The sequence below is a fragment of the Conger conger genome, chromosome 2 (assembly GCF_963514075.1).
Source record: "Conger conger chromosome 2, fConCon1.1, whole genome shotgun sequence".
Classification (NCBI taxonomy): Eukaryota; Metazoa; Chordata; class Actinopteri; order Anguilliformes; family Congridae; genus Conger; species Conger conger.
The window spans coordinates 62,124,645-62,151,350 of NC_083761.1; the positions used below are offsets into that span (position 1 = coordinate 62,124,645).

The window sequence follows — 26,706 nt, forward strand, 5'->3', positions numbered from 1 at the left end:
AAGAATAAGAAAAATAACTCAGAGATTGAAGTCCTGCTTTCGGAGATTGATAAGTGAAAGCATGTCACTGAAATTAAGAAGAAATGGTTCAATATGAAAATGTCTTCTTCAGTTCACTGAAAATATTTTGCATGGCTACATTTAATAGTTATTACCAATCAGCCACCCATATCAATGAGCACCTTGAGAAACACACATTCCAGGCTATCAAGCAAAGACATTTAATATGTTGTATTTTGCATCTGATATAATTGTGTGTGATACTGCTAGCAATTGAGGAAGGGGAATTGGAAAGGCGAAGGTGCTTTATTGTGTATCCTACATCTGTAGTCTGTTGTCTGTCTATTGCTCCTATGATGTTTGGTAATGAAAGTCACTTTGGTAATGAAAGCGATGGCATGAAAGTCACTCTTAATTTGTACTTGTTCAACGACAGCAAATTGGAATGATGTACCTGGGTGACAGTCTGACGAAGGCTTTAACTCCTTAAGTATCAACCCTTTTCTTTCTCACTGGTAAGCTTACTTTTAATGTGTTCTATCGTATAAAAATCAGACCAGGCCAAACCAACGAGCTACGAAGTACTTTACAACAAAATCAGCTAATAAGTGTTGTGGCACCACGATTACTTATTTATCCTCACAAACTGGTTATATCCTAACTCTTTTGGATGTAAAGTCATTACTAAAATGAGTAAGAATACAAGGTACAGTATGGTAGAAATATTTTTCAAGAACATGGACAGCAAAATAAAGTACACTTCCTTATTTTATTGGTTTTATGGACTGTTTTATGAATTATCCATGAAAAGTTTTAAGTAATTCATTATTTTATTTGTTTTAGCAATGCATTAATTAGCCATTGAAAGGTTTTTAAAATGAACATTTTGTTATTAGTTTTCCTCAAGGAAGTATGTATGCCTAAATAACATTTGTGTTTATGGAATCTTTTAAACAGAACAGGAGTGAAACTTTTTACAGCATTTTTCATAAGGTAAATTAATGTATACAATATTATTGAATGAGACAAAGTTGTTGGCAATATTTCCATTATCATCATGTCTCTTATTCACAGTCTAAGCTGATTTGTCAAATAAATGACTGCATGAGTGATCAAGAGCATCTCTGTGGAGAGCCCCAAACATTTCCTTGTGTTATTACATGCAGCTGTATTATATTCCTGCAAGTGAATCATGCATTCATTTCGGTTTCTTGCTGAAAGAAAATAACTGTCGGAATGTTCTGGCTTCGCACCCAATCTTTCTATAGTCGACAGGTGGCCTCTGTTTAAACTCTAGTTGATGTTATTTGAGTACTATAAATAATTTGGCATTCCCCATAGAATGCTGTAATACAAGTCATAAAGAATTGTGTGGGTGTATGAGAGTATATGCAGTGCAGTCCATAAGTATTTGGACGCCGACACAGCTTTTATTGCTGTGGCTCTACTCCAGCACTTTTAATCTGTGTACGTGCATGTACACACATTCACATACTCAGACACCCCCATACACTTTTTGTATGTACAGTATGTGGGTGTTTAGTATATCTTAAAGATCCCTCGGGTTCATTTCCTCTCCTGCTCAATTGTATCAAATATATAATTAAATATAATTATATAATTATGTTTCTGTTACATTGTTATGTGTACAGGTACATACTGTATCTTGTTTAAGTACCTTGACAATGACAATTAGATCGGGAAATGAGATGTCATTTACAGTGTAGTCTGTATTTGGACAGTGGTCCCATTTCTCTTCTTCTGGCTTTTGGCACATTGGGTCTGAAATGAAACAATGAATAAATATGAGGTTAAAGTGCAGACTATCCCTTTTAACCTGTCTTTGCATCCACATCGCTATACACCATGTCTCTTGGTTCTGTTATCTCTTCCCACGGCTTCTCTTATCGCTCCTACGCTGATGACACCCAACTCTTCATTTCCTTCCCCCCTGACACCCAAATCACCACACAGATCTCTGCCTGCTTGGCTGATATCTCTGCATGGATGACTTCCCATCACCTAAAGCTCAACCTTGCCAAAACTGAGCTTCTCTACATCCCTGCTAAGTCCTCTCCGTCAATCGACCTCTCACTGACTGTGGAGGACTTTGTAGTTTCCTCCTCCCGTACGGCAAAGAATCTTGGGGTGACTCTTGATAACTGCCTCTCCCTGGCTCCACAAGTATCCTCCACTGCCAGAACCTGCAGGTTCTTTCTGTTTAATATACGCCGCATCCGTCATCTCCTGACGGAGAAAGCCACCCAGCTCCTAGTCCAGGCGCTCGTCATTTCCCGCCTGGATTACTGCAACTCCCTCCTAGCCGGTCTCCCAGCGTGCGCCATCAAGCCCCTCCAGCTGGTCCAGAATGCTGCAGCCCGCTTGATCACCAGTCAGCCCAGGTCGGCTCATGTCACCCCGCTTCTCATTGGCCTCCACTGGCTTCCTATTGCCGCACGCATCCGATTCAAGGCCCTAGTGTTGGCATTTCAGGCTGCTAAGGGGACTGCCCCACATTACATACAATCCCTGATCACTCCCTACTCCCCAGCTAGACCACTCCGGTCTGCCAGCTCTGGTCGCCTTACGATTCCCTCTCTACGGGCACCTGGCGGTCGAGCTGCACGTTCACGCCTGTTTTCCGTTCTGGTTCCTCAGTGGTGGAATGACTTGCCTACCACTGTCAGGACAGCAGAATCCCTCCCCCTATTTCGACGCAGACTCAAAACACACCTCTTCAAACTCTACCTTAGTCCCCCCTCCTGATTTACCCCGCCCCCCCCTTCTGATACCCCTATCCCTGTCTAACCCCCCCCACACACAAAAAAAAGAAAAAAAAAAAAAAAGAATTGCACTTATGATGACGACTATATGTTTAGAACAGCAGTCCAGGTGTATTTTTCTAGTTCTGGATGTGATGCTTTGACTTGTGGTAGAACCTATGCACTTGTAAGTCGCTTTGGATTAAAAGCGTCTGCCAAATGACTAAAATGTAAAAATGTAAACATCAGGTTATCTGTGTAGGAATTACATCTCCTTTTTATACATAGTCCCCCCAATAGTAATTGGACAGTTGGCTTCTCAGCTGTCTCTGAGTACTCAGGTGTATTCAATAACTTCCTTAATATGAGAAAGCTTTCAGTATCTAGTTTTGATTCTTAGCTTTTGATGACACGAGGACCAGAGTTGTGCCAAGAACAGCAAAGGAAGTCATTTTCAGGCTGAGAAATATGGTTCCTTTTACCCACACTTTCCTCACTCTGGCTCAGGTTGATCTTCATCTCATCTGTACTGTAACTTGGCCATTCTATTATTGAAGCATGCCAGGAGTTTGTGTCTTGTGGCAAACCCTCTGAGGATATGCTAGCGTAATCGTCACTTGATGGTTGTCTTTGACAAACCTACATTTACATCACGGAGAAGGGTTCTTGATCTTTTGAACAGTTACAAAGGGATTTTTCTTCTACACTGGTCTTCCGTATATTGTTTGGCCTATGTCTTTGACTGTTTTTTTTCTTGTCAGCCCAGTGGTGGCAGCTAGTTAAGATGAGCCCCGGCGCAAGATTTTTTTGTGGGCCCGCTAATGCATATAACCTATGCACGCACGCATGCACACAAACACATGCACAGACACACACACACACACACACACACACACACACACACACACAGCACCATTAGACAGATATTTTACAGACAATACTTTGGATTTCATGGCTCATGAGTTACTTTGGTTATCTGGACAGGCTACATCATTTTGTGATACTAGAACATTTGTATAAATCAAGTCAGAACCATGAATCAATGTAGATGGCCAGAGAATCAAAGTCAACAAATCAACTAACCATAGTTGGCATGTTTACATAACTAAAACATAGGCCTATAGGCTACTCATGTGTCAGTATCAGAGGAAAAGCACAATGTATGACACTGAACAATACACATTGAATGTATTGTTCAGTGTTTTTATGCCTAATTCATTTAATGCTATTCTTACAATAAATGATTAATTCATGTATGACAATCAGTTAAATTCTTAGCTTTTTTCATCTTCCAACTTGTCTTTTTCATTATTATTTAAAAAATGTACAGTATATTTCTATTCATTTAGTAGTTTATACAATATACCATTTAAAAATATATATATATTTCATTTTTCTCTTTTTCTCCCAATTTGATTGCCAATTGTACCCTATCTAATCCAATTAGTGTTAGCTGGTGGATACACCGCCCACACCCCGTCTCTCGGCTGCCTGAAGGGATCTGGCGACCTGAGAAAAACACGCCTTCTTCAGGCCGTCTTGTCTCATGCTCGTGACCGTGATTCCAAGGCACTATTGTGCACGGTGATACACTAACCCTGCCGAGTCCCTCCCCCTGGAGCAGCGAGCCAATTGTGCCACTCCACGAGAGCCGGGCAAACTTGGCAGGACACATGGTCTAAATTTAGCATGATCACAGACGAAAGTGTAAAGAAAGTGTAATAACCATGACCGAGTTTGTTTATTTAAGGATATATAAACACACACCACTGTTGAAGAGAATGTAGTCTGTGTGTTATTTTCCGGTGAGTGGTTAAAATGATCCATCCATCCATCCATCCATTATCTGAACCCGCTTATCCTGAACAGGGTCGCCGGGGGGCTGGAGCCTATCCCAGCATACATTGGGCGAAAGGCAGGAATACACCCTGGACAGGTCGCCAGTCCATCGCAGGGCTGGTTAAAATATAAAGACTGTGGGGTGTCTCGGTGGCGCAGCCTGTAGAGCACTGACCGCATGCTCATTGCGAGCCGCGACGTCGGCGGTTCGAATCCGACCGTCTGACATTTGTCGCATGTCTTCCCCTCTCTTTCGCTCCCATTCTTCCTGTCTCTCTATACCAGGGGTCGGCAATATACCTATACCTGGTCCTGGAGAGCCACAGGGTGTGCTGGCTTTCGTCTCCACTTTAAAATAAGCAACCGATTCAGACCCAAGAAACCAGGTGAGGTGAGTTAACTGTGTGATCAACGGCTTTCACTGATCAATTAATGCCAAGTGACAACGAAAGCCAGCATACCCTGCGGCTCTCCAGGACCAGGGTTGCCGACCCCTGCTCTATACTATATACTGTCCAATAAAGCTGAAAAAGGCCTAAAAAATATATATATATAAAGACTGTAAAAAACTGATATAAGATATGGGCCCCAGTGCAGCTGCAGCCCTACTGTACATCACCGCCACTGTGTCAGCCTTATAATGGCTTCCTTGACTTTAATTGGAACAACTGTGATCCTCGTGTCTAGCATCAAAACTACAGGAGATACTGCAAGCTTTCTTATACATGTAGTAAGGAAGTGTTCGGATACACCTGACTAATCAGAAACAACCAAGAAGCCAATTGTGCAATTACTTTTGGTCCCCTGAAAAGCCAAAATAATTTAAATTGTATCACTGTCCAAATGCTTACGGACCTCACTGTTGGTACAAGAAGACTGATATGCAGGGGACAAAGAACAGAACAAAGGAATGTTGTTCTGAAGCACTGTTGTTGAATGGTTAACTTGAAAATGCTTTGGTTTGCATCATACTGGGACATAATGATGTACCGTTTCTCGGATTTACAGGAAAAAAACAAAGTGCAGTGTAATATAATATGAACAATATTATAAAATAAATATAAAACTAACCATATTGTCATAGTAGTCTTTCTTTTATATCCATGGTCATGAACTGGTAGGCATAATGATGATAATAAAAAACCTCCTGAAGGTATTTGCTTATGACAGTTATGTTCACTGTCTTTTTAGCATGCATTTATCTGCATGCGCCTCAAAGTGCCCTGAGTATACTTTAGTCACGATATTGAATCATCTGGGACCTTCTAGGATGAATTCAATACTGTTGAGCAACAACAACATAAATGATTGGCATAAAACAATGGAAGTAGGCTGGGATCATAATCTGGCCACACAAGGAAATTCACCAGAACTTTACAGTAAGTTAGTAAATAGACTTGGTAGGAATGTTGGGAAATGAGCCTGATATTCTCAGAATAATTCACGTGTAGCTGTTTCACTTCCTTGACACACCTGAGAAGGAGTGGCAGCCTATCCGTGCAGCACTAATTGTGCTGCAGAGGATTCTTTTATTACCGGCAAAAGAAGTGGGCTTATTTCCAGTTTAAACAATAGACTGACTGGAAAGGAATATGAGTTATAACTTCTTATCAGTTTTCTTTCCTGGTATATTTACATTTGAAGTATGTGAGAAGTAAAGTTTCTGATGTCATTTTGTTGAAAAAATTAATAGCTTAATTTATTTTTATTTCATCATTTATTTTGTTTTCATCACATTTGGAATTTTAGAACATTTTAGAACAAATGGCTGTTTTGTTTCTAGATAGAGCACAATGGTCAGAAAATAAAAGCTAGGATAAAGAAGGCACTATGTTTATAACATCTTATAAAGGCAGAGGTTCCCATTGAGCTGAAGGAAGTTTACAAAACAAGTTTTATTTGTTGACAGAATATAAGTTAATTATTGGCCATTTTTGTTTCTTTTAAGGAAGTCTGTATGGGTAATTCAAACTGACAATCATTTGTCCTTGAGATCATATCTGGTCATTTATTGGCATGTCATTTACTATTTTACTGGTAAGGATGAATTAATTAACTACATTCATACCGGGTGCAGTGGACCCAATGTTTGCTCACATTAAGTACGTGACATTGGAATCAGATGCAAGTGACTTTGTGACATCATCAGGACGGCGGAGGGTAAAGTTCAGACAGCGTAGTTAGGTAGACAGGAAATTGGTCAATAGCAAACACTGATATGTTTGCTTTGGGCAGAAAAGACCTCTTGAGGGTTTGGCTAAAGAAGGACGCAGGCAAGAAACAACAGTTCAGTACAGTCCCGTCTCGTTCAGCTGCACAGTTCCCTCACGGCATGGGCCTACCTGCAAAAACACATCCCCTATCTGAACCCTTCTCTCCGCAACGTTCATGTTTTGTAATTAGCACCCCTATGCCTGTAGGTGATGGAAGTGCTAGAGGTATACAATACCACATATAGTGAAATGTAGCATGGTGTGGAATGTGAGCTGATTGGCAGGAATGGCAATTAAGAGACATTTGGGGAGTTTCCTGGCACTATTATGTCATACAAGCATTTTAGCTATGCATCATCGGTATGCATCTTCTTTGTGTTTCTTTCCTTTGCCTTAAACTCTAGGTAAATGGCAGGAATTTAAATGGTAAATTGCAGGCATTTATATAGCGTCTTTATCCAAAGCGCTGGACAATTGATGCTTCTCCATTCACCCATTCATACACACACTCACACACCAACGGCGATTGGCTGCCATGCAAGGCCCCGACCAGCTCATCAGGAGCATTTGGGGGTTAGGTGTCTTGCTCAGGTCAGGTTGTAGCTTCTTGTATAGGATAATATTCTTTGCTTGCCTTTTAACATTGCTAAAATCACCTGTTATACCATATCCATGACTGTTATTCTGTTATACTGTGCTGTGATTAAGTGTTTTCTCTTTTCCAGTGCATCTGAAGTATATGGCTTGCTTACATGCTGACTAGTCTGACGCTATCACTGTATTAGACTCATAAATGAGGTTTTGGGGTAAAAAAGTTCATAGGTTACTCACCAGACATATGAATAGTTTCACTAGTTGGATGTGCAGTTGGGATAGCTGTTGGAGCCAGCCATAACCACAGAATAATGAGCACTAGTACTGTTTAATTTGGATTAAGTGGCCAAAGAAGATGCAAAAGAACACTTTTCATATTGACAAAATAACCGGAAATCGGAAAAGAGACCGGGCAGGATACATTTCAAATTATTTCACTTTGGTGTCAATCCATCCATGTTAAATGTATTGAGACCTTCATGTTTTGCATGGTCACAGAATATCACAAGTGCTGGTGCTTCAAGGGAGGGGTGGTGCAGGCCAGAGTAGGGTTTTTAAAAAAACGAAACTAAAACTAAATAGAAATGGCTGTCCATGATCTAAAACGAAAATGATAATGCTCAGCAACTCATCGAAATCGAAAATAAAAATATGAACAGAATAGAAAATGCCTGGTTTAGCAATTCAATGATGTGCATTTCATTCATTCATTATCCTAACCCGCTTATCCTGAACAGGGTCAGGGATTCGAACCCAGGACCTCTGGCCCCTTGCTGTGAGGCGGCAGTGCTACCCACAGCACCATCCGTGCTGCCCGGCGCATTTCATTTCATACCATTATCTCAATCCACGTCACAGCTGATTTCAGCTTCAAGTCAATTATTTTGAACCTAGTGATATTCTGCCCTCTAGTGGTTATCTCAAGAAATAGAAATGGCAATGTGGTACACGCACACAAATTCCCCCACTTAACATTGATAGCTTAGCATAATATAATGTAGTACGTAGTAGTCTGATGATTTTGGTTAAATTATTTGGTTAAATTATTTAAGCACCAGTTAAATTATTAAATCACTTCATAAGAAGAATGTTGCAGGAATGACTCCAAATAGTTTTCTTCTCCAAAAAATTAATTTGGAAGTGAATGGTTATATGAAGATGGCAAGTCAGTAGTGACTTTACATCAGCATTGCAACATCCAGCAATTCAGGTGATGATGTCACAAATAAGGCAGCACCCAACAGGCACAAACAACTCACCCCAAGCCTCAAATATCTGAGAAGCGATATATAATTTGCCAAGAGACTTTCCACTGAGAGTCAAACTCTCCTGTTTCTTAACTTTGCACCTTTTTGATGTCCATTCACAATTTTTCACCAGGTGAAGAAACAGCAAAGGGGTTATTTCAGAGGAATCGCTTTATTGAAATTCTGATGGAGCCACGTATCTCAGATCACCCCCTCACCAGACCCTCATCCCACTCACAAAACACCTCGGAGTCATCTTATGGCATTTTGTGTTTGAGTTCACTTTATCACACGCCTGTCCTCAACACCTTCACACAACTTATTTGGCTGAAATTCACCAGAACTCATATATTAATATATAAAAAGATCAAACTTTCAGAGAATAAAATAATTCCTGTGATAAATGTGGCTCCTTTATTTACAAAAGTATTACTCTCCTTTTTTTTTCATTTTACATACCATTTATGCAATGAATATATTTACTTTGTTCCTGTACACATAACTCTTTTCATAGTGATTTTATGTCAGCAGAGTAGCAAAATGAATGTGAAAATTAGACCCATTTAGTGCGGTCCAATAACTACCATGCCTGCCTTTGATTCAACTCGGCACACCCCTGAAAGAAAAACAACATACAAACTGTGAAACTTAATGTACTCGGGGGTATAGAGGCCTGTGAGGTCTTTAACCCAGCATTATAGTGCACCCCCCCTCACAAGAACCCATTTACAATGGCAAACCCCCTTCGCTTTGCATTGACCACTATCTTGGGTGACCTGGGACAATCGGAATTTGTCCAGACATGTCCAGGGTGATAGGAACAGGATTTGACTCTGAAGTTGTCCTGTCTGAGTTTCCATCGGCTTGTTCCTGGGTTTCGATCACTCTAAAACATCGATAAACGTATCGATCGTTCTTTAAAGTGGGCTGCACAATATTTGCGTTCCGCAAGCAACAAATTAATGCCATACAGTGGGAATTCATTTTGTTCTACCTTGGAATAAGTCATACCCAAGCCCTGCAGTCACCTTTGTGTTGTCAGTATAAAGTGGCACGTATTTTAATTGGCCCTTGAGGTAGGTTTATTAAGTGTTACATCCTTGCTCACGTGTGTGTGACCTGATACCAATGAAAACCCAGAGCATGCAAACCCACAGCAACAGGGCAAATTAAGAGTGGCCACAGTCGGCTTGTGCATGACAGAAAAACATGGAATGTGCTAGAATGACCTCCTTTTGGCAAGTGCAACGTGCCAGCATGTAGATGTAGATGCAGATGTGCACACACAAACATGAAATTAAATTGGTCTACAATCAGGGATGTACTATTTTATTGTTCAAATGGAAATACTTGGTTATTCTGAAAGACTGTAAAATGATGTTTTGTATATTTTATCTTACTTTAAGGCAGGGGGTATGCTCAAGCTTTGAGATTTATTTTCCACGCTAAATACTGAAATAACTTAATTGTACATACTATCTTAAACATAAGAACGTAGCACTACTTGTTAGATTTTCATGGAATTTCCACCAAATCATATTCCATAAAAGATTTTAAGCGGTACCCATTTTGGTGCCTTTACCTGCTATGCAAGATTAAGGCAAAATATCACTCAAATTATCATGTAACCGACTTTCCTGATCATTCTATGATGGCCCCCTGGGAAAGTAATACAGCCTAGAAATGTTTAAAGTTAGCAGAAATATTTAACCACATTCATCCATTATTTCTTCCTGAAAGAAGATGGTGGCTATCCAGACACAACTTGGAACGGTCTGGCTGTTCCACTGCGACATTTGATTTGGCCTTATGCATTTTTTTTTTAAACTTTATTTAGTAACTCATCCACTTTTTGAAGGGAACACCACACATACTACCTCAAATGAGTCTCCTTCTGCATATCTTCTGTATAATTTAACCACATTGCAGGTATTTGACTGCGTATGAAAAGACTGCACTGTGTATTTACTTCCAATTACAGTACAAAGAATACAGAGATACAGCTGTTGGTTGCTCAGTGCTATCAGAGAAGCATTTGCAGCAAAAACTATGGGGTTTGCTTCAAGGACTGACATTGTATGGTATTCAATTATATGTAATTGCAAGTGAGCGAGTGTTCTAAAAAGATTACACAGCTTTTAAGCCTTGATGTAATACTAGTTTCTAAAAAATATTTTCTGGCAATAAAGAAATGAAATTATAACAAATGCTTCCTGTTATGATTATGTTGCATAGTCAGAAAAAGGTGACATGAATGGCACATAAAGAAAATTCATTCTGTTATGAGAGAAACAGGTTGCCCTTTCTCAAAGGTACAGGTGCCTGTAAAAAAAGTGCCTCTTCGGACTGGTGTATGGTGATACTTTCCTTAACACGAACATTCCCCTTCTTCCGTGAATACACCTGCCTGAAATGGAACATCAGCTATAAACACCAGAAGCGTGCCCTTGGTCAGGACTATATCAGACTTTCACACTGCAGCTGAGCTTTGGGTATGGGCTACACAGCCACACAGCTCCAAAGCGCCCAGTCTCAACGGTTCAGCGGGGGCCCCCGCACAATTCACAGCCAGAACTTGTGCACTTCTGGAAAATGTAACTCTTTCCCACGCTAAGGTTGAGCAACAAGGTCCATGCCGCTATCCAACAATTCAAAAATCCCAAAGCGTACAAGTCAATGTTTCATGTCCCTCCAAAGCAGAAACTGTATATCAAAAACACAAGATGCCACCTTCTCAGGTGTGGGCTTTTCATGTGGGGAGGAGAGAAATGGAAGATCGCAATAAAACGAGGCCATAAGGAAAAGTGCAGGTAAACAAAAGGAGCTTAAAACCAGATTAAAACGAGAGAAAAGGAACAAATCAAAACACTGCTGCATAATCCGGAGGACATACGCCCCACGCTGCCCCCTCCTGGCACCACTGAGCATTGTTCCATGGCTGCCCTTGTGTCTGTCCCTCAGTCTCTTCATTGAGCAGACTGGCGCGTCCTCAGCCAGACAGGCAGTTTGTCATCCGCTCCGGTCGGCTGTGCTGCTGTCAGGATACGCGCCAGAAGTCCTCCTCTGCCAGCCGTGCTGGTGTGCTGCTGTCACCGGAACTCGTATATTGGTGCGCTGTGTTCAGGGACGTGGGTGAGGTTCAAGGACTGGTACCTGCAAGACCAAATGATGGCATGCGGGTGGGCAAACATAAATGGTAAATGGTTGGCATTCATATAGCGCCTTTATCCAAAGCACTGTACAACTGATGCTTCACATTCACCCATTCACACACGCTGACACACGCACACACCAACGGCGATTGGCTGCCATGCAAGGCACCAACCAGCTCATCAGGAGCATTTGGGGGCTAGGTGTCTTGCTCAGGGACACTGACACACCCAGGGTGGGATCGAACCGGCAACCCTCCGACTGCCAGACGATTGCTCTTACTCTTGCTTTGCTCGTCTTCTTTTGTTAACAATAATATTTGAAACTTTGCCAAGCTACGGCACTGCCCTCAGCAAACATCACAGAAAAGCAGAAGGGAAATGATTAAGACGCCTTATCTCTGTTACCATTCAGAACTTCTGTGGTAATAATAGCCCTCAATGGTTGCGGTGGACTTCTGGAAGCAGATGTAGTAGAAGCCTGCGAAGGAAGCTCCGCTGATGTCCTTGATGGTGTGATCTGGGACTAAGAACTGCTCCTGACAGGAGAGAACAACACCATCCATCTCAGACGGCCATTTAGGGGCAATGGGCCTCACCGAAAGCAGATTCCAATAACAGTGCCAGTTAGACCCAGACGAAATGGCACGTTGAAGAGCATTTCTTGGAACACTATCATTATAATGACACATTTGTATATTGGAATAAAATTGATGTTCCAAAGGTCTCATTACATTAGTTTTATGCAGGAGAAACTGTCCGCAGGAAGATACCAAGCGAGTATCAAGAAGAAAGGCGCTTTATTTATAGGGCCTGCCTTTTTGGCTGCCAGGTTTTGCAGCCTTTTATTCCACTGGAATCCACTACATCTCTCAATCAACAGTTGCTCTAGATTAATATGCAACAAGATAACGGGCTGTGATTAAGCCGTAAATATCTACATAAATACGAACTAAGAAATCTAAACTCGAATTACTGCAATAACTGAACAGACTGGACTACAGAGTTCCTACACATCCAAATGCTTCTTCAAGTACAATATTCTTAATCACTGTATTAAGTGGACAGGATTTCATGGCATAACTGTATTAAATGGAATGGAATGTACTGTTCATGTACTGCCAGTGGAATGCCAAGTGGAATAAAGGCAATTCATTACCATGAGCACAAACTATGACACATCGATTTCAATGACAGGAACATTAACCACACATCTAAAGTGCTTGACTTTGAAAACACAGTATGATCTCAGTGCAGATGGAGGTACCACATTTTCTCATAAGAGGGCGCTGTCATGACTGATTCATCAAATAATATATCCATCAGTTCTGTTCCCAAAACATATGGCGTTATATTATTAACACTGACAGAGAAGAGACAGCAGCGTTAAGCCTTACCTTCCACCTCATGAAGACATAGTCACTGTTTTTCAGCTCCTCATAATCAAAGTCATCAGAATTGAAGGTTTTTGCATACTGATAAAAAGCCTGAAACTTGCCCTGGAATGGATGAAGAAGAGAAACTGACCAAACATCTTCTACTGGTTCTCAGTGGTAAAAGAGCGTTAAAAAAATTAAGCAATCCATTTTCAAATGAATAATAAGCATGTGAGAACAGTATTATATCCAGTACAGTACAGTATATAGCATTATACTGATGACAGTAACAGCTCTCATACCCAGAACAGTATTATATCCAGTACAGTACAGTTTTAGCATTATACTGATGACAGTAACAGCTCTCATACCCAGAACAGTATTATATACAGTACAGTACAGTATAGTATATAGCAATATACTGATGACAGTAACAGCTCTCATACCCAGAACAGTATTATATCCAGTACAGTACAGTGATGACAGTAACAGCTCTCATACCCAGTGCTTGCGGTCAACATCCTCATCTGCATCCCACTTCCGTGTTAAAAAAGGGCGCTTCAAACTGATGATCTCCCCAGCAAAGAATGTAGTCAGCGTTGGGTACTCCTGTGGAAGATACAAACACAAATGTGCTATAGCTATCTGGAACAATCAAACCATCAACATTTTCCTCTGCTAAATTAAAACGACAAGACTGAAAAACTTGAGTACAAGATTTTCTACTCAGAAACGAGGTGCTGCAGCAGTACCAGACATGCGGACATGATTAACAGGGCTGATGTGAACATATTCGCTATGCATTGGTAAACTGCTAGCAGGCTTATCAAAATAACTATATCTAAAACACTTCCATTGTGCTACCCAGAGCTCTTAGATCAAGCAACACAGAAACAAAGGCAGCTAATATTCAACTTTAGCCCTGATAAATAGCTCTTGGACTAGTAATTAAATTATATTCAAGAAACGTAGTAAAATAACATGAAATTGGATATTTGCTGAATGAAACTGCACACCCGACACATTCTAGCAAGCCCCCATTGTGGCTTTTATTTGTAAACAGACAATGCAACATGTAGCTACTGCACTGTGGGGAGGCCTGAAGCCTCCGTTTGGCCTGCTGCAGGCTTCAGAAGCTCCAGTGAGCACACACCGCCCTACAGCTCAGCTCTTTAGACTGGTGTTTAATAACAAACACAAAAGGGCATGTACACATCCAACAGACAAATTCACCTCTGTCAGTCCTTTGATTTTCAGGTATCCACACAAATATGAATCTTCCATAGTCACATGCTGCAAGGGAAAGAAAGATTAGTCCATGAAAGGCACCCAAAGGAGCCAAATAATACATTTAACACTTTGTTAAACTTTATTGAGCCAATGTCGCCCCAGTATACCCTGTACACATACAACCAGCAGAAAGATACGTGTATGTGATGTGGACTAACAAGCCAATAAGCAAGCATAAGAGAAATAGAGGCAGCTCCAGCACAGCAACTCTCCAGTGGCTCATGAACGGTTGAGCACTGCACTGTGAGAAACTCAATGTCCGACTACAGGAGATCTATTTTGATTATTCCGATATTTTTCACAATTTTTTTAAAAGTCAAATATTGTATTTATTACAGTTACTTAGCTGATGCTTTAACCAAAGAGACATACAGTTGGCTAGACTAAGCCAGGGGCCAATCCACCCAAGAGCATTGTGGGGGTAAGGGCCATGAACCACCCACCTTCCAGGTCCCAGTCAAGCACCTAGGCCACTATGCTAAAGGCTGCCCCAAATAAAGTATTATAGTTTGTATAACCACATCTCATCAATAACTAATATCTATCAGTCTGTCATTATGATAAAAAAATGTGATAGTGTTATGTGATGGAACCCTTTTCATTAATAGAAGCGTTGTGATTCACGGGAGACAATCTACAGACATGTCCCAACAGACCAATCTGTCTTCTGGCATAACTAGGAAATAATTTATGTTAAACTCCAATTCCAATGCATAAATGACACAATGCAAATTAAAGAAAATTACTGGTAATATTATGCCTAAAGAAAATATGTCTATAGAACATATCAGTTCTAAAAAACACCCCCAATCCATGAGTCTAGTTTGTTTGCATAACAGACAAAAAGTGAAGAACAAGGGATTAACTTAAAACTGACTATGTATGTTTTCAAAACCAAAATATGACAAATAACCAGCATTTGTAGTTAACAACTTGGTCAACAATAATGCGAAACATTTCTCTCATGACGGTAGTAAAGATAACAATGTGTAATCAACCATGCAGTTTAGCTAACGTTATGAAATATCGTTAAGGCAAGCTAACTTGTAGCCACCTTAGCTAGCTAACGTTGCTCGAACTTATTTGGCAAGCTTGCTATGTATTTTTAGATTTTGTCATGCTCCAAACGAAATAGCGGGCAAGATAAGTGTAGCTTGATTAAAACAATACCTGTCCCAACAAGTTACTGTAGTTGCCTGGTTAACGTCACCTATGGAACACTTGCACGATAACTGTCTTACATTTCACATTTAAGTTAACTTGCCACCACTAGCTAACTAGAAACGCAGGTAACTTGCCTATAAGCTAGTTAGCCAACGTAGCTAGCGTGTCAGGTGGCAATGATGTAAAAATGAGCGACTATGTGTGCTAGCTACCCATTTTAAGCATCTGTGCATTATTGCTTAATAGTGAGTTTCGAAAAAATTGCATCAAACTGCTGTCAAAACAACCGTGGTGCACTTGCTAAATGGTTTCGTGCCATTGAGCAGCTAACGCTAACTAATGAGCTGAGCACATCGGTTGATGTTTCTTTTAACAAGTTAGCGAGCTGGTGACGTGGCTAGTTAACCACTACTAGTTGTTCATTTCAGACTTACCTGCAATACAACTTCAACATCATACGAGTTTCCTTTGCTCTTCTGATGTCCTCGAAACTTGGAACCGCTGTACAAGAGCGAGGTGGCAACGCCAGGCTGTTGCGTGTTGATCGGTGGAGGAGGGATAAGCGAGGCCGAGGATATAAAGGCCATAGAGGCGTTGCTGCAGCACTCAGTACGCACCGGCATGTTTATCGCTTCGCGGGGAAAGCCCCGTCCGCGGTCGATACGCGCCAGAAAGAGACAGAAAGTGAGAAAGGAAACGGAGAGCACTGGTGAGGCGGCTCACCTGCTCACAAGTCTTCCACGGCTACCAGTGAATGCGTTACTATGGTCCCTGAAAATTGGGGGACCTCGACCAATACATCGCCAGAGGGCAGCATCACCTTCTCTGATTAGATTGAGAAATTCACCCCTCCACAAAACTAAAGGTTCTTTCGCTTATGTTCCGAACTGGTTGTTGGGAATTGTAGGCTTATGTCTCAATGAAGTGCACAGAACAAGGCATGAGGTTCCAATGGTTCTGTCTGGTTCTAACTTATCTGGCAGCCTTTCATATGAAGTGGCTAAGTAACAAGATTTTTTGCGAGTCTTCTCACAGGTTTCCTTGCCAGATACCCAGATACCCATTGGCAAACCCACAGTTTATCGAATCCTTTCCCTTTTTAATTACTGAACTGTTGTCTGAATAAAGCATTGACACGCTTATTGGCCAGTTGAATTCTTCTGTTCATGTATTTTATTTTATGTTCAATAGTTGACTATATGCATGTTTAAATCAAAAGTACCGTAATGTATCTGCGCCCGCCCAGCTGCTTTAAAAATATACTACATGTCCCATGTTGCATCGCAGTTAAATTAACTTGGTGGCTTGACGACGTACAATTCGAATGGAAGGTCATCAGCATGGCAGCGGTATTATTTAGCGTAGTTCTAGTGTGGATTTTTCCTCGCCTTTAGTACAATCCTGCTGCAGAAATAATGCTGCCAATGTCAGCTAAATTGTTAAATCAACAATGAGTTAATGTAAGGGTTTCCAACTGACTGAAAGTGTTCTTATCTTCGTCCGACTTGATTGCAAGGTATCTAATTGATCGATACCAGCTAACTTACAGTTAGCGCACTGTTGCAAGTGTTATTCTAGTGAACTTTACATTGCTTGTGTTCATATTCACCGGATAGTTTGCTAAAATAAGGTTTTCAGGATGCTGCGGAACCTGCTTAGATTATACAGTCGATCCAGGTACGCTGCTTTGGACCGCTACCCTTGTGCTTTCCAGGGAGGCCAAGCACGTCTTTTCACTCTTCTGGGAAACGTGAAAGCATATTCTACTGCAACATCTGGTAGGGCGGCTGTGCAGCTCCTCACGAATTTAATGCTATTTACATGACCTAATATGTACAGTTAGCCAGTTAAAACTTAACCTGTTTTTACCTTACTATCTGGCTAAGTTGAGCAAAGCAAAAATTACAGTTTTATTTTGACACGATATTAAACGATCATTTTGTCCAGTTATAACTAGTTAGCTAATGATGTATTATTTTATTTGCAAGCTTGAAATCAACGGTGTGAATTGCATTTTATAATGAAGTATTTTTCCTTTTGTCAACAGAAAGAAAGAAATTTTACCAGGATGTCAGTATTTCCCAAGGAGACGGTAAATTACGATAGTCCCCGTTTTTGTTAAATCTTCGCAGCAGACTCAATCTTGTGTATGTAACGTATTTAAAGTCACCGTCAAGCTTCGATAAACCGCTGTAGAATGAAGCAGCCATTGCCCCCATTCCATGAGTGCTAATCAGTAATGCACTCTCTGTATGATCTTTTAGAAACATGGCTTGGAATTGCACCTCGATTTATGGCCACTTAATGACAATAGTTTTTTGTATGTGATCCCCTATTCCTAGACTTGGGAACTAATATGATCATCAAAATGTTTTTTTTGCAATCTGTGGCAGGTGCAATTTTCAAAGGATCTGTAATCTGTATTTTTAAGGCTGCTTGTTAATGGTTAGAAATAGCTGTAGGATGAACCCAAACATTCCTATAAAACCACAGTCTTGGGTTTTATGTTTTTTGTTGTAATCCCTGTAGTACAACATTGTGTTTAACTTGATTAGTGATGGTCTTGTAGTAGTTGTATAGTTTATTTCTGACACCCCTGTCCTCTCTTTATCCGGTGCTCTCTATCAACTGTAGATGGCCTGTTTGAAATCAGTCTGGATCGCAGGAAACTGAAGACTCCAGGAGGCAAGTTGTTCACAGTGCCCAATGAGGCCTTAGCCATCGCAGTAGCGACCGAATGGGATGCCCAGAAAGACACTCTCAAGTTCTACACCATGCATATGGTATTACCCAATTATTTTAACCACTGCAAACATATACTACATTTGTAAAAAATATGTAAACATTTTGCTGTTTGTACATTACATGAGTACTATTACACGTTTCTTCTCCAGACCACTTTGTGCAACACGGTCCTGGATAACCCCACCTTCCGGGATAAGGACCAAATAATCACAGCTGCTCTGAAGTTTTTGGAGACAGACACTGTTTGGTATGGAGTTGTCAGTTATGACTGGTTTAAGCTTGCGTGAAAACTGTTAATGTTGTCATCTTACTCTTTAATCGATTATTGATCTGCCACAAGCAAATGGAACGCTGTCACAGTACATATGAAAAATATGTTATGTTGCCAGTTGAATCCATCAATGTACATATCTCAGAATTCAGGTGGAACATTTACAATGTTGTGTCTCCTTGCAGCTACAGAGTAGAGGAACCCCCAGGGCTGGTGGAACTCCAGAAGAATGAGTGGGACCCAGTGTTGGACTGGATTGAAAAGAGGTGAATGCCATACCTGCTCCTCAGATTTGCAGCTTGTCACTGTGGGAAAGTGGTGTATGTTTATCTTGATTTCTTAGGACAAAGTATTTTGCAAACTTTGAGCTTCTTTGGAATACTTGTGAGATCTACAAGGGAGCCTAATCACCACGACCCCCCCCCAGGTATAATGTAGTTATCGGCTCATCCTGCAACATAATGGGGCCAGAGATCCCAGAGGAGACCAAGGAGACTTTCCGCCAACATCTGGGTTCCTATAATTTTTGGGCTCTTACAGGTAAAGTACTGGCAACCAGACCCCACAAGCTATGTCTTGCCTATTCAGGTTTAACCATATGACAAGATACACATGATTTTATGCCTTGCTTTGGTCAAACAATGCACCTTTGAATGCACATAGATGGTTTGATATTCGGCAGGGTACCGTACTTGTGATACTGTACAGAGCTGTGTTCATGTAGATGTGTTCATTGGCAGGGTTGGAGTATGTGATCACACAGCTGAAGTCGGTAGTGTTGTCCTTTGGGCTGATCGACCGACACCTGACAGTGGAGCAGGCTGTGCTGCTGTCCCGTCTAGAGGAGGAATACCAGGTATGGTGACATCTCTAACTTTCTCTCGCATTTGGGCCATAAGCGCTACATTTGCAACAACTTGACATGACTGGTATTTTATATGTTACAACATATACAAGTTAGGTGAGGCAATTTTTAGAGCAGGGAGTCCAATGAAATCCAATGGGTTTTAATATCTGTGACCGTTTTTTCTGACCCTGAGTGTAGAAGTTAATGTTCATGTCGTAATATCTCTATCAGCTATAAGTGCTAAATTTGCAACAACTTGGCACATTGACCGGCATTTTGTATGTTACAACATGTACAGCTTAGGCATGGCAATCCTTTATAGCACGTAGTCCAAGATAACTAATGGGTTTTAATTCCCTTGACCGTTCTTTCTGACCTTGAGTGTAGATGTTAAATGTTGATGTTGTAATGTCTCTCCTGATAGATTCAGCGCTGGGGTAGCGTGGAGTGGGCCCATGACTATGACATGTATGAGCTGCGTGCGCGCACGGCTGCTGGTGCCCTGTTTGTGCATCTCTCCTCCGAGAGCTCCACTGTCAAACGCAAGCTGCTGCAGGACTGAAGGGGCTCCTTTCCCCACTTCAGCATTGAGGACGCTGCACCCAGGACTGTGATATTTGCGAAATATGCTAGGAAATAAAGTACATTTTCATTGAAGTGTGAAAATGTCTTTCTGCGGTTTCCGATGTGTCAATCCGGGATGTGTGGGGAAACCAAAAATGGGTACGGTTTTCTTTGCCTCGTATTGTGTTAGAACCTGTAGACGGAGCCATTGTTTCAGCCAGAAAGCAATTATTAAATTGTTAGTAGTCAAACAAAGAGGTTTCTCACACTAAAATGAGGCAGTAGGTTAACATGCAGTTCATTTGCAGCAGAATTTCTTTATCAACTCCATTAACATTTTTTTCATAAATAGATTAACAAATGCTCTTGTGTTTTTTTTCTTTGGATCAATTCAAAGTCCCCTGCAGTGTCTTCTGACCTGACTTTCCTAAAGGGACAGACTGTTCAATTTGAACTGTACACCCCTGTTCCCTATCCACCAATCACCACTGGCTGACCAAACACCTTGTGTGGGGCAGGAAAGATACTGTCCCACAATACAGCCTTTCCACACCGAAGGACATCACCACAGACCAGTTAAATCTTCACTGACAATGAGACAATCAAATAAACTCAAATCTTGAGGGAATTGAGAGTATTTGAATGAAAGGCATATATTTTCTATTAACACTTCATCTGTCTATAATAATTAGGCTCTACTGATTAAACAAACTGAAAATAAAGGTATTGCTAGGTTCCTCCTCAATTATTATTGACTGTAAATGTGAAATCCATTCTGTTGCCCTGTGAAAGGAGAAAAACCTTCATCCAGCCTAAATGTGCATGTGTGAAGGAAATCATCTTTGATTTTAGGAAGAACAGTGCAGACCCCGCCCCCGTTTACATTGACGGTGAACGGGTGGAGAGGGTCCAAACCTTCAAATTTCTTGGTGTCCTCATCTCTGCTGACCTCTCCTGGACTACAAACACCACAGCGGTTATCAAAAAGGCACAGCAGCAAAGCAGGATGCTCAGGAAGAACAACCTGGTGACCAAGCTGCTGGTGACCTTTTACCACTCTCCTGTTGAGAACCTGCTGGTGCACTGCATAACAGTGTGGTATGCCAGCTGCATTGAAGCGGACAGACGGGGACTTCAGAGAGTTATAAACGCAGCACAGAAGATCATCGGCTGCCCTCTTCCATCCCTGATGGACATCTATAACTCCTGCTGCCTCAGCAGAGCAAAGAACATTGTGAATGACAGCTCACACCCTGGCTTTTACCTGTTTGACCTGCTGCCCTCAGGGAGGCGCTACAGGTGTATCAGAGCAAGGACAAACAGATTCAAGTACAGTTTCTTCCTCAGAGCCATAACCACTCTGAACTCAAGCATGCACTGACCAGTGCACCAACGTACACACTGTTCAGTGTGCATCATCCCCCTTGTCCTTTTCCCCTTCTACTTGTACAATAATAATTTATTATTTTCTATTCTATTCTATTTCTCTATTGCTGCAGGTAAATGTACTAAGATGTGAAGTAACAGATTTTTTATGTTTTTTTCCCTGATTTATCAGCATGCATTGCACTTTTCACTAACAATATTCACATCACTCAATGGGTTTTTGAGTCAATATTATATATTACATATTCATTACTACTTGTTAACCTTGTTTGATGGTAGGCTACAAACTTGGTAAGGAAGTGTGAAAGGACATCGCAGAGTATACATCGCAGAGTATACTCGGGTAGACTTAAAAGTGGGACAAGGTGGTAGTTGTCGCAGTATCCGTTTCTGGCCAGCAGAGGCCGTCAGTTCCTTGGTCTTGTTCCGCCAGTGTTTTTTTCCCCGTGTGTCTTGCCATTATTTCGTTGTTGGTTACTTATGGTTTTCACTTGTGCCTGATTAGTTTAATGTACTTAACCTGTTTGATTGAGTATTTAAGTCCTTTGTGTTGCTTATGGCCTTGCTTGGTCTTTGTGGTTTCCTGCCACTTGGTCCCCTGTGTTGGGCCGCTCCAGAGGTTCTTTCTTGTGCTCAGTCCTGTTTGTTATTGTCCCCTTCTGTCTTCAAGTACTGAATATTCACTTACCTTGTGTTCCAGTTTGAGTCTGCGTTGGGATCCCTTGCCTTGCCCCTGTGACAGGTTGTGATCTGAATAGTGTTATAAAGGCAACAATGATTGTTGAATCCGTTCCAAAACAATGAAAGAAGAACTGTTTAAGAGGAAAGGCTTAATTGAAGTTGTTCCTAAGCCTCACTAGACTACATAGACTAAACTATTAAACTAAACAGAGTTTAAAATTCCATACAACCGAAAACCCTTGACCTAGTTCTCATTTGCTTTAATAATTTGTAATGGTAAAGGCTTCAAAATAACGATTGTTCTATATATATCCTTACATCTCATTAAATGTGATTTTGGCCTTTTGACAGTGTAGACATCACAAGGCCTCCGTTAGGGTTAAAAAATAAAAAACCTTAAGAGATATATGTATGTTTGTGGCAATAAGTGGCATAGGAGGGGGCAGCTGATAGCCTAGTCCAAGGCTAAGGTGCTTGACTGGGACCTGGAAGTTCCCAGGAATGGTTCTAGCCCCAATGTAGCCACAATGCAGCTGTTGGGCCCTGGAGCAAGGCCCCTAACCCCACATTGCTCCAGGGGAGATTGGCCCCTGCCTAGTCTGTAAATCGCTTTGGATAAAAGCGTCAGCTAAATAACTAATGTAAATAACTGTAATTCAACATAGTCTCAATATAATCATACTTAGCAACTTTACATCTACATTAGCAATCCCTGTGGTTTGTCTGTCACAAAAGTCCTTCATTATCCATTTAAAACACTGCAATTTCATATCTGTTAATCTGTCTTCACTGCTTTATTTTTGTAATGCAATGTCACTTAGATGTCCATCCATCCATCCATCCATCCATCCATTATCTTAACACACTTATCCTGAACAGGGTCACAGGGGGGCTGGAGCCTATCCCAGCGTAAATTGGGCAAAAGGCAGGAATACACCCTGGACAGGTTGCGAGTCCATCGCAGTCACTTAGATGTGAGGATATTAAATATTATCACATAATATGCACAAAATACAGTAGCCTATATGCAGAGGCCTAACTCAGCTTAGAGGATGTCCACATAAAAATTTTTATTTAACCCCAGTGAAATTGGCTGCCTACATTCTGCCATTTTCAAATTAACCGGGCACTGTTTATGCACCCCAAATTGCAGAAACTATACTTTTAACAGAAGGTAAAATATGACCAGTAAATATTTCAAACATTGCTTTCACTCAGGATCCAAGGCTCTCTTCAGTCAGAATCCATCTAATTAACAGTGCTGCGTCCGCGGATGATCTTACTTTTGAGTGACATTTATTCTGACCAGTCATTTTTTGAGTTTAGTAGTGTCATCCAATGATTTTTTTCTGGAGGCAGGCTATGACGGTGTTCCTCTGTTCCATGCACTGTCAGTCTGTGCGAACTGTTTGTTGTCATCAAGATGGAGTTTTTATTGGGAAATCCATACAGCACTCCTGTGGGACAATGCATTGGTAGGTAATGTTACCTATGGAACAAATTATTTATTTCGCTAATACGGCGAAGTAAACGTCAGTTGAACAGTCTGTTCATTTTTTAAATTTACTTTAACTGACAATGACCTTAGTTATCCCGTAGTGTAGCCCACGTAGGTGGCCAGCTATCTGAGCTAGCTGAAGCTAGCCAACTAAACTCTGCCGCTAACTGGAATCATAGGTAATGTTAGTGCTTAACGGTTGCTAGCTAGCTAGTAATCCTAAATCTTGAAGTGCATTATGTAACACACAACTCAGCTGTTAACTGTCAAGGTCTTATGTTACTCAATTAGCTAGGTACCGAACTGTCCTCCTGATTGTAAACCACAGTCCATCAGTAGGCTTGTTAGCCCACTAGCAGGTTAGCTAATGTTACACTACGTTTGCTAATTGCTATCTAATATTTGTAACGTCGCTCGACTCCCTTGCTGCTTCATCATACACTGATGCAAGCTGTGATGTTTTTCGAGTGCATTGATGCAACATAGCTTAGCTAACTAATTATAGTAGCTCTAGTTACGTTAGATAGTCTGACTCAAGCCAAAATATGATTTCTGGCTTCGTACTCATAGCCATAACATAGCTAACTATTAAGTGATAAATATCTGTAACTGGCAACATGCATGCGTATAGTGCAGGTTTCGTGTGCAATTCTTAGAAATGACTAGCTAATGTTTTCGGAAACGTTGCTTGCTTGCAAATGTTTCCAAATGGTAACTGGAATATTCAATACTATAAAATATATTCGTGGCGGAATAGGCAGCTGTATGTCGGCGATCTAATGTTACATAAAGGGGTCCTTCTTTGTTAAACACGAAATGTCTTTAGTAAGACATTTTAAACCATCTTAGTTTGGCTAGCATTCCTGTAAATTTGGTAACGTTACTGTATGGTTCAGTGTGGCGCTGCCGCACCAGCCATCTACTTGTTGTGAGGCAGATATGGGCCAGAGATCGCTGACTTCATCTGGCTATTGTATTGTGCAATTAAATTTGACTAAGTTCTTACACGTACGTCAATATTCGTAGCATTTCTTAGCATCCTGTTCAGACTGTCTCAACAAACTAGATGGTTAACACAAAGTTTTAAAAAGTGGAATTTATTTAGCCTTTAGTGCCTGGTTCAAAGACTGTCGTATATATTGTTGTAACTTCAGCAGTCAGTAAGTTATTGTTTAATGTGAGGAGCACAATGTATTTTCAGATAACTGTTCTTATCTTTGTAGCTATAAAATGTACAGTGTTTATGCTAGGGTTGCACGATATGAAAATATGCGGTATGCGATAACGTTGTTGAATATTGCGGTGACGATATGGCTGAAATAAACAATAAACAAAAAAAATATATATATATATTTAAGTGTGCACAGTTCTAATGTCTTTCTGCTTTAGTTACAGTGCGAGCATAGGCCCCAGACAATGAATATCCTATGCCCACTGAATTAAAAAAACAAAAAGCAATACATTATTTCCAACATGCTTTTATTGAACAAATTGCAGATGAACAGCCAATCAATTTAGCAGAACATCAATTTAAATGACTAGCCTACTTTTAATCGCTGTTCAATCAGTCTTTTGCGATGTGTTTCTTGTGCATGTTCATATCTCGATGATGATAAATATCGTGCAGCCATAGTGTATGCATACATACAGTGGGGTGCAAAAATGTGGGCACCAATGTCTTAAATGTCTGTTACAGTGAATCTGTATGTGATCAAAAGCAAAATTGAACTCTAAAAGGTACAGAGTTAAACATGAGACCTTTCTGCAATTTGTAAAGCAAGATTGCTTTTATTTTCAATTTGTACTGTTAAATAAATTATAAAAAAGGAAAAGGGCTTTGTGCAAAGGTTTGGGAACCCATTTGGATTATTCTTTGTTACTTTTTAAAAAGATGATTACTAAGGCCCAGCCCCAGGTGATTTACTCAATAGGGCTTCAGTGAGTCAGGTGAGTATCACTCTAGGGCTGAACTTTTTATTCTGAAGTAACTCCATTCCTTCTAAATATCCAACTGCAGTGGCTGTTTTGTCTGGTGTTAACAAGCATGGGTTCCTCTAAACAGTTGTCCAAGGATTTCAGAATGACGATGGTCCATTAACAGCAAGAAAGAGAAGGCTACAAAAAAACCCCTCAATGTTTAAACCTACCTATTTCACTGTCAGAAACATTATTCGAAAATGGAAGACAAATGGAACAGTTGAAGCCAAGACAAGGTTTGGAAGACCAATATATATTTCAGATAGAATTGCCTAAGACTTGGTCAGAAATGCTTAGAAGAGCATCACTACAAAAGAGCTGCAAAAAAGAGTAGCTAACACAGGTCTAGCTGTTCACAAGACAACAATACAACATACTTTAAACAACAAAGACCTACATGGCGAGTTGCCAGAAAAAATGACCTCAACACAAAATTAAGCATTAAGCAAGTATGCAAAAGAAAACATTGAGAAGCCTGAAGCCTTTTGGAACAATGTGCTTTGGACTGACAAAACCAAAATTGAACTAATTGGCCACCAACAAAGATGGTATGTTTGAAGAAAAAAGGGTGAAGCCTTTGTTGAGAAGAACACCTTGCCAGCTGTGAAGCATGGAGGTGGATCCATTATGCTTTGGGGCTGTGTGGCAGCTAGGGGCACAGGAAAAATTGTGTGAGTGGAAGGAAGAATAGATTTCACCAAATATAAAGAAATTCTAGAGGCTAATGTTCAAAGGTCAGTCCAGAAATTGAAGTTGAAGAGAGGTTAGGTATTCCAGCAAGACCGTGATCCAAACCATGCCTCAATCACCTTGAAGTACCTCCAGGAAAGACAGATGAAGGTTTTGGAATGGCCACCACAGTCCCCAGACTTGAATATTATTGAAAATCTGTGGAGAGATCTCAAACATGCAGTACATGCAAGAAGGCGGAAGAATATTTCTGGGCTAGAGGTGTTCTGCCAAAGAATGTGGGAAAATTCCAAAAGCAAGAATCTAAAGACTCTTAGCTGGCTTGTAGTGTTTATAAGCTGTTATAGTTGCCCAAGGAGGAGTTAATTATTTAATTATTTTTTATTCTTATTTTTAAATTGTAAAATAAAAAG

The 26,706-nt window shown here is 40.7% G+C and overlaps 3 protein-coding genes across 6 annotated transcripts in view; 2 read left to right on the forward strand and 1 right to left on the reverse strand.

Moving 5' to 3' along the window:
* Window positions 1-8,808: 8,808 nt before the first annotated feature.
* Window positions 8,809-16,500, reverse strand: LOC133121651 (glucose-induced degradation protein 4 homolog). The gene is made up of 6 exons (XM_061230997.1): window positions 16,069-16,500; window positions 14,414-14,473; window positions 13,682-13,789; window positions 13,202-13,303; window positions 12,213-12,343; window positions 8,809-11,808 (listed from the first exon to the last, which is right to left on the reverse strand). Exons 1-6 carry the CDS (start codon window positions 16,255-16,257, stop codon window positions 11,745-11,747), a joined length of 654 nt encoding a protein of 217 aa, XP_061086981.1. The 5' UTR covers window positions 16,258-16,500; the 3' UTR covers window positions 8,809-11,744.
* A 474-nt stretch (window positions 16,501-16,974) lies between these two features.
* On the forward strand, window positions 16,975-20,154 carry atpaf2 (ATP synthase mitochondrial F1 complex assembly factor 2). The gene is made up of 10 exons (XM_061230482.1): window positions 16,975-16,983; window positions 17,100-17,150; window positions 17,349-17,412; window positions 17,682-17,726; window positions 18,269-18,417; window positions 18,529-18,626; window positions 18,836-18,916; window positions 19,078-19,190; window positions 19,391-19,506; window positions 19,922-20,154. The coding sequence occupies exons 1-10, from the start codon at window positions 16,975-16,977 to the stop codon at window positions 20,057-20,059; spliced, it is 864 nt and encodes a 287-aa protein (XP_061086466.1). The 3' UTR covers window positions 20,060-20,154.
* A 3,318-nt stretch (window positions 20,155-23,472) lies between these two features.
* Window positions 23,473-26,706, forward strand: part of tom1l2 (target of myb1 like 2 membrane trafficking protein) — a 29,425-nt gene continuing 26,191 nt past the window's right edge. For all 4 annotated transcript variants that reach the window (XR_009706520.1, XM_061229957.1, XM_061229968.1 and 1 more), the window contains exon 1: window positions 23,473-23,603. Coding sequence is in view for 3 of the 4 variants with exons in the window: in XM_061229957.1 (XP_061085941.1) it covers window positions 23,552-23,603 (52 nt within the window). In the remaining variant the exon portion in view is untranslated. The remainder of the gene's footprint in view (window positions 23,604-26,706) is intronic.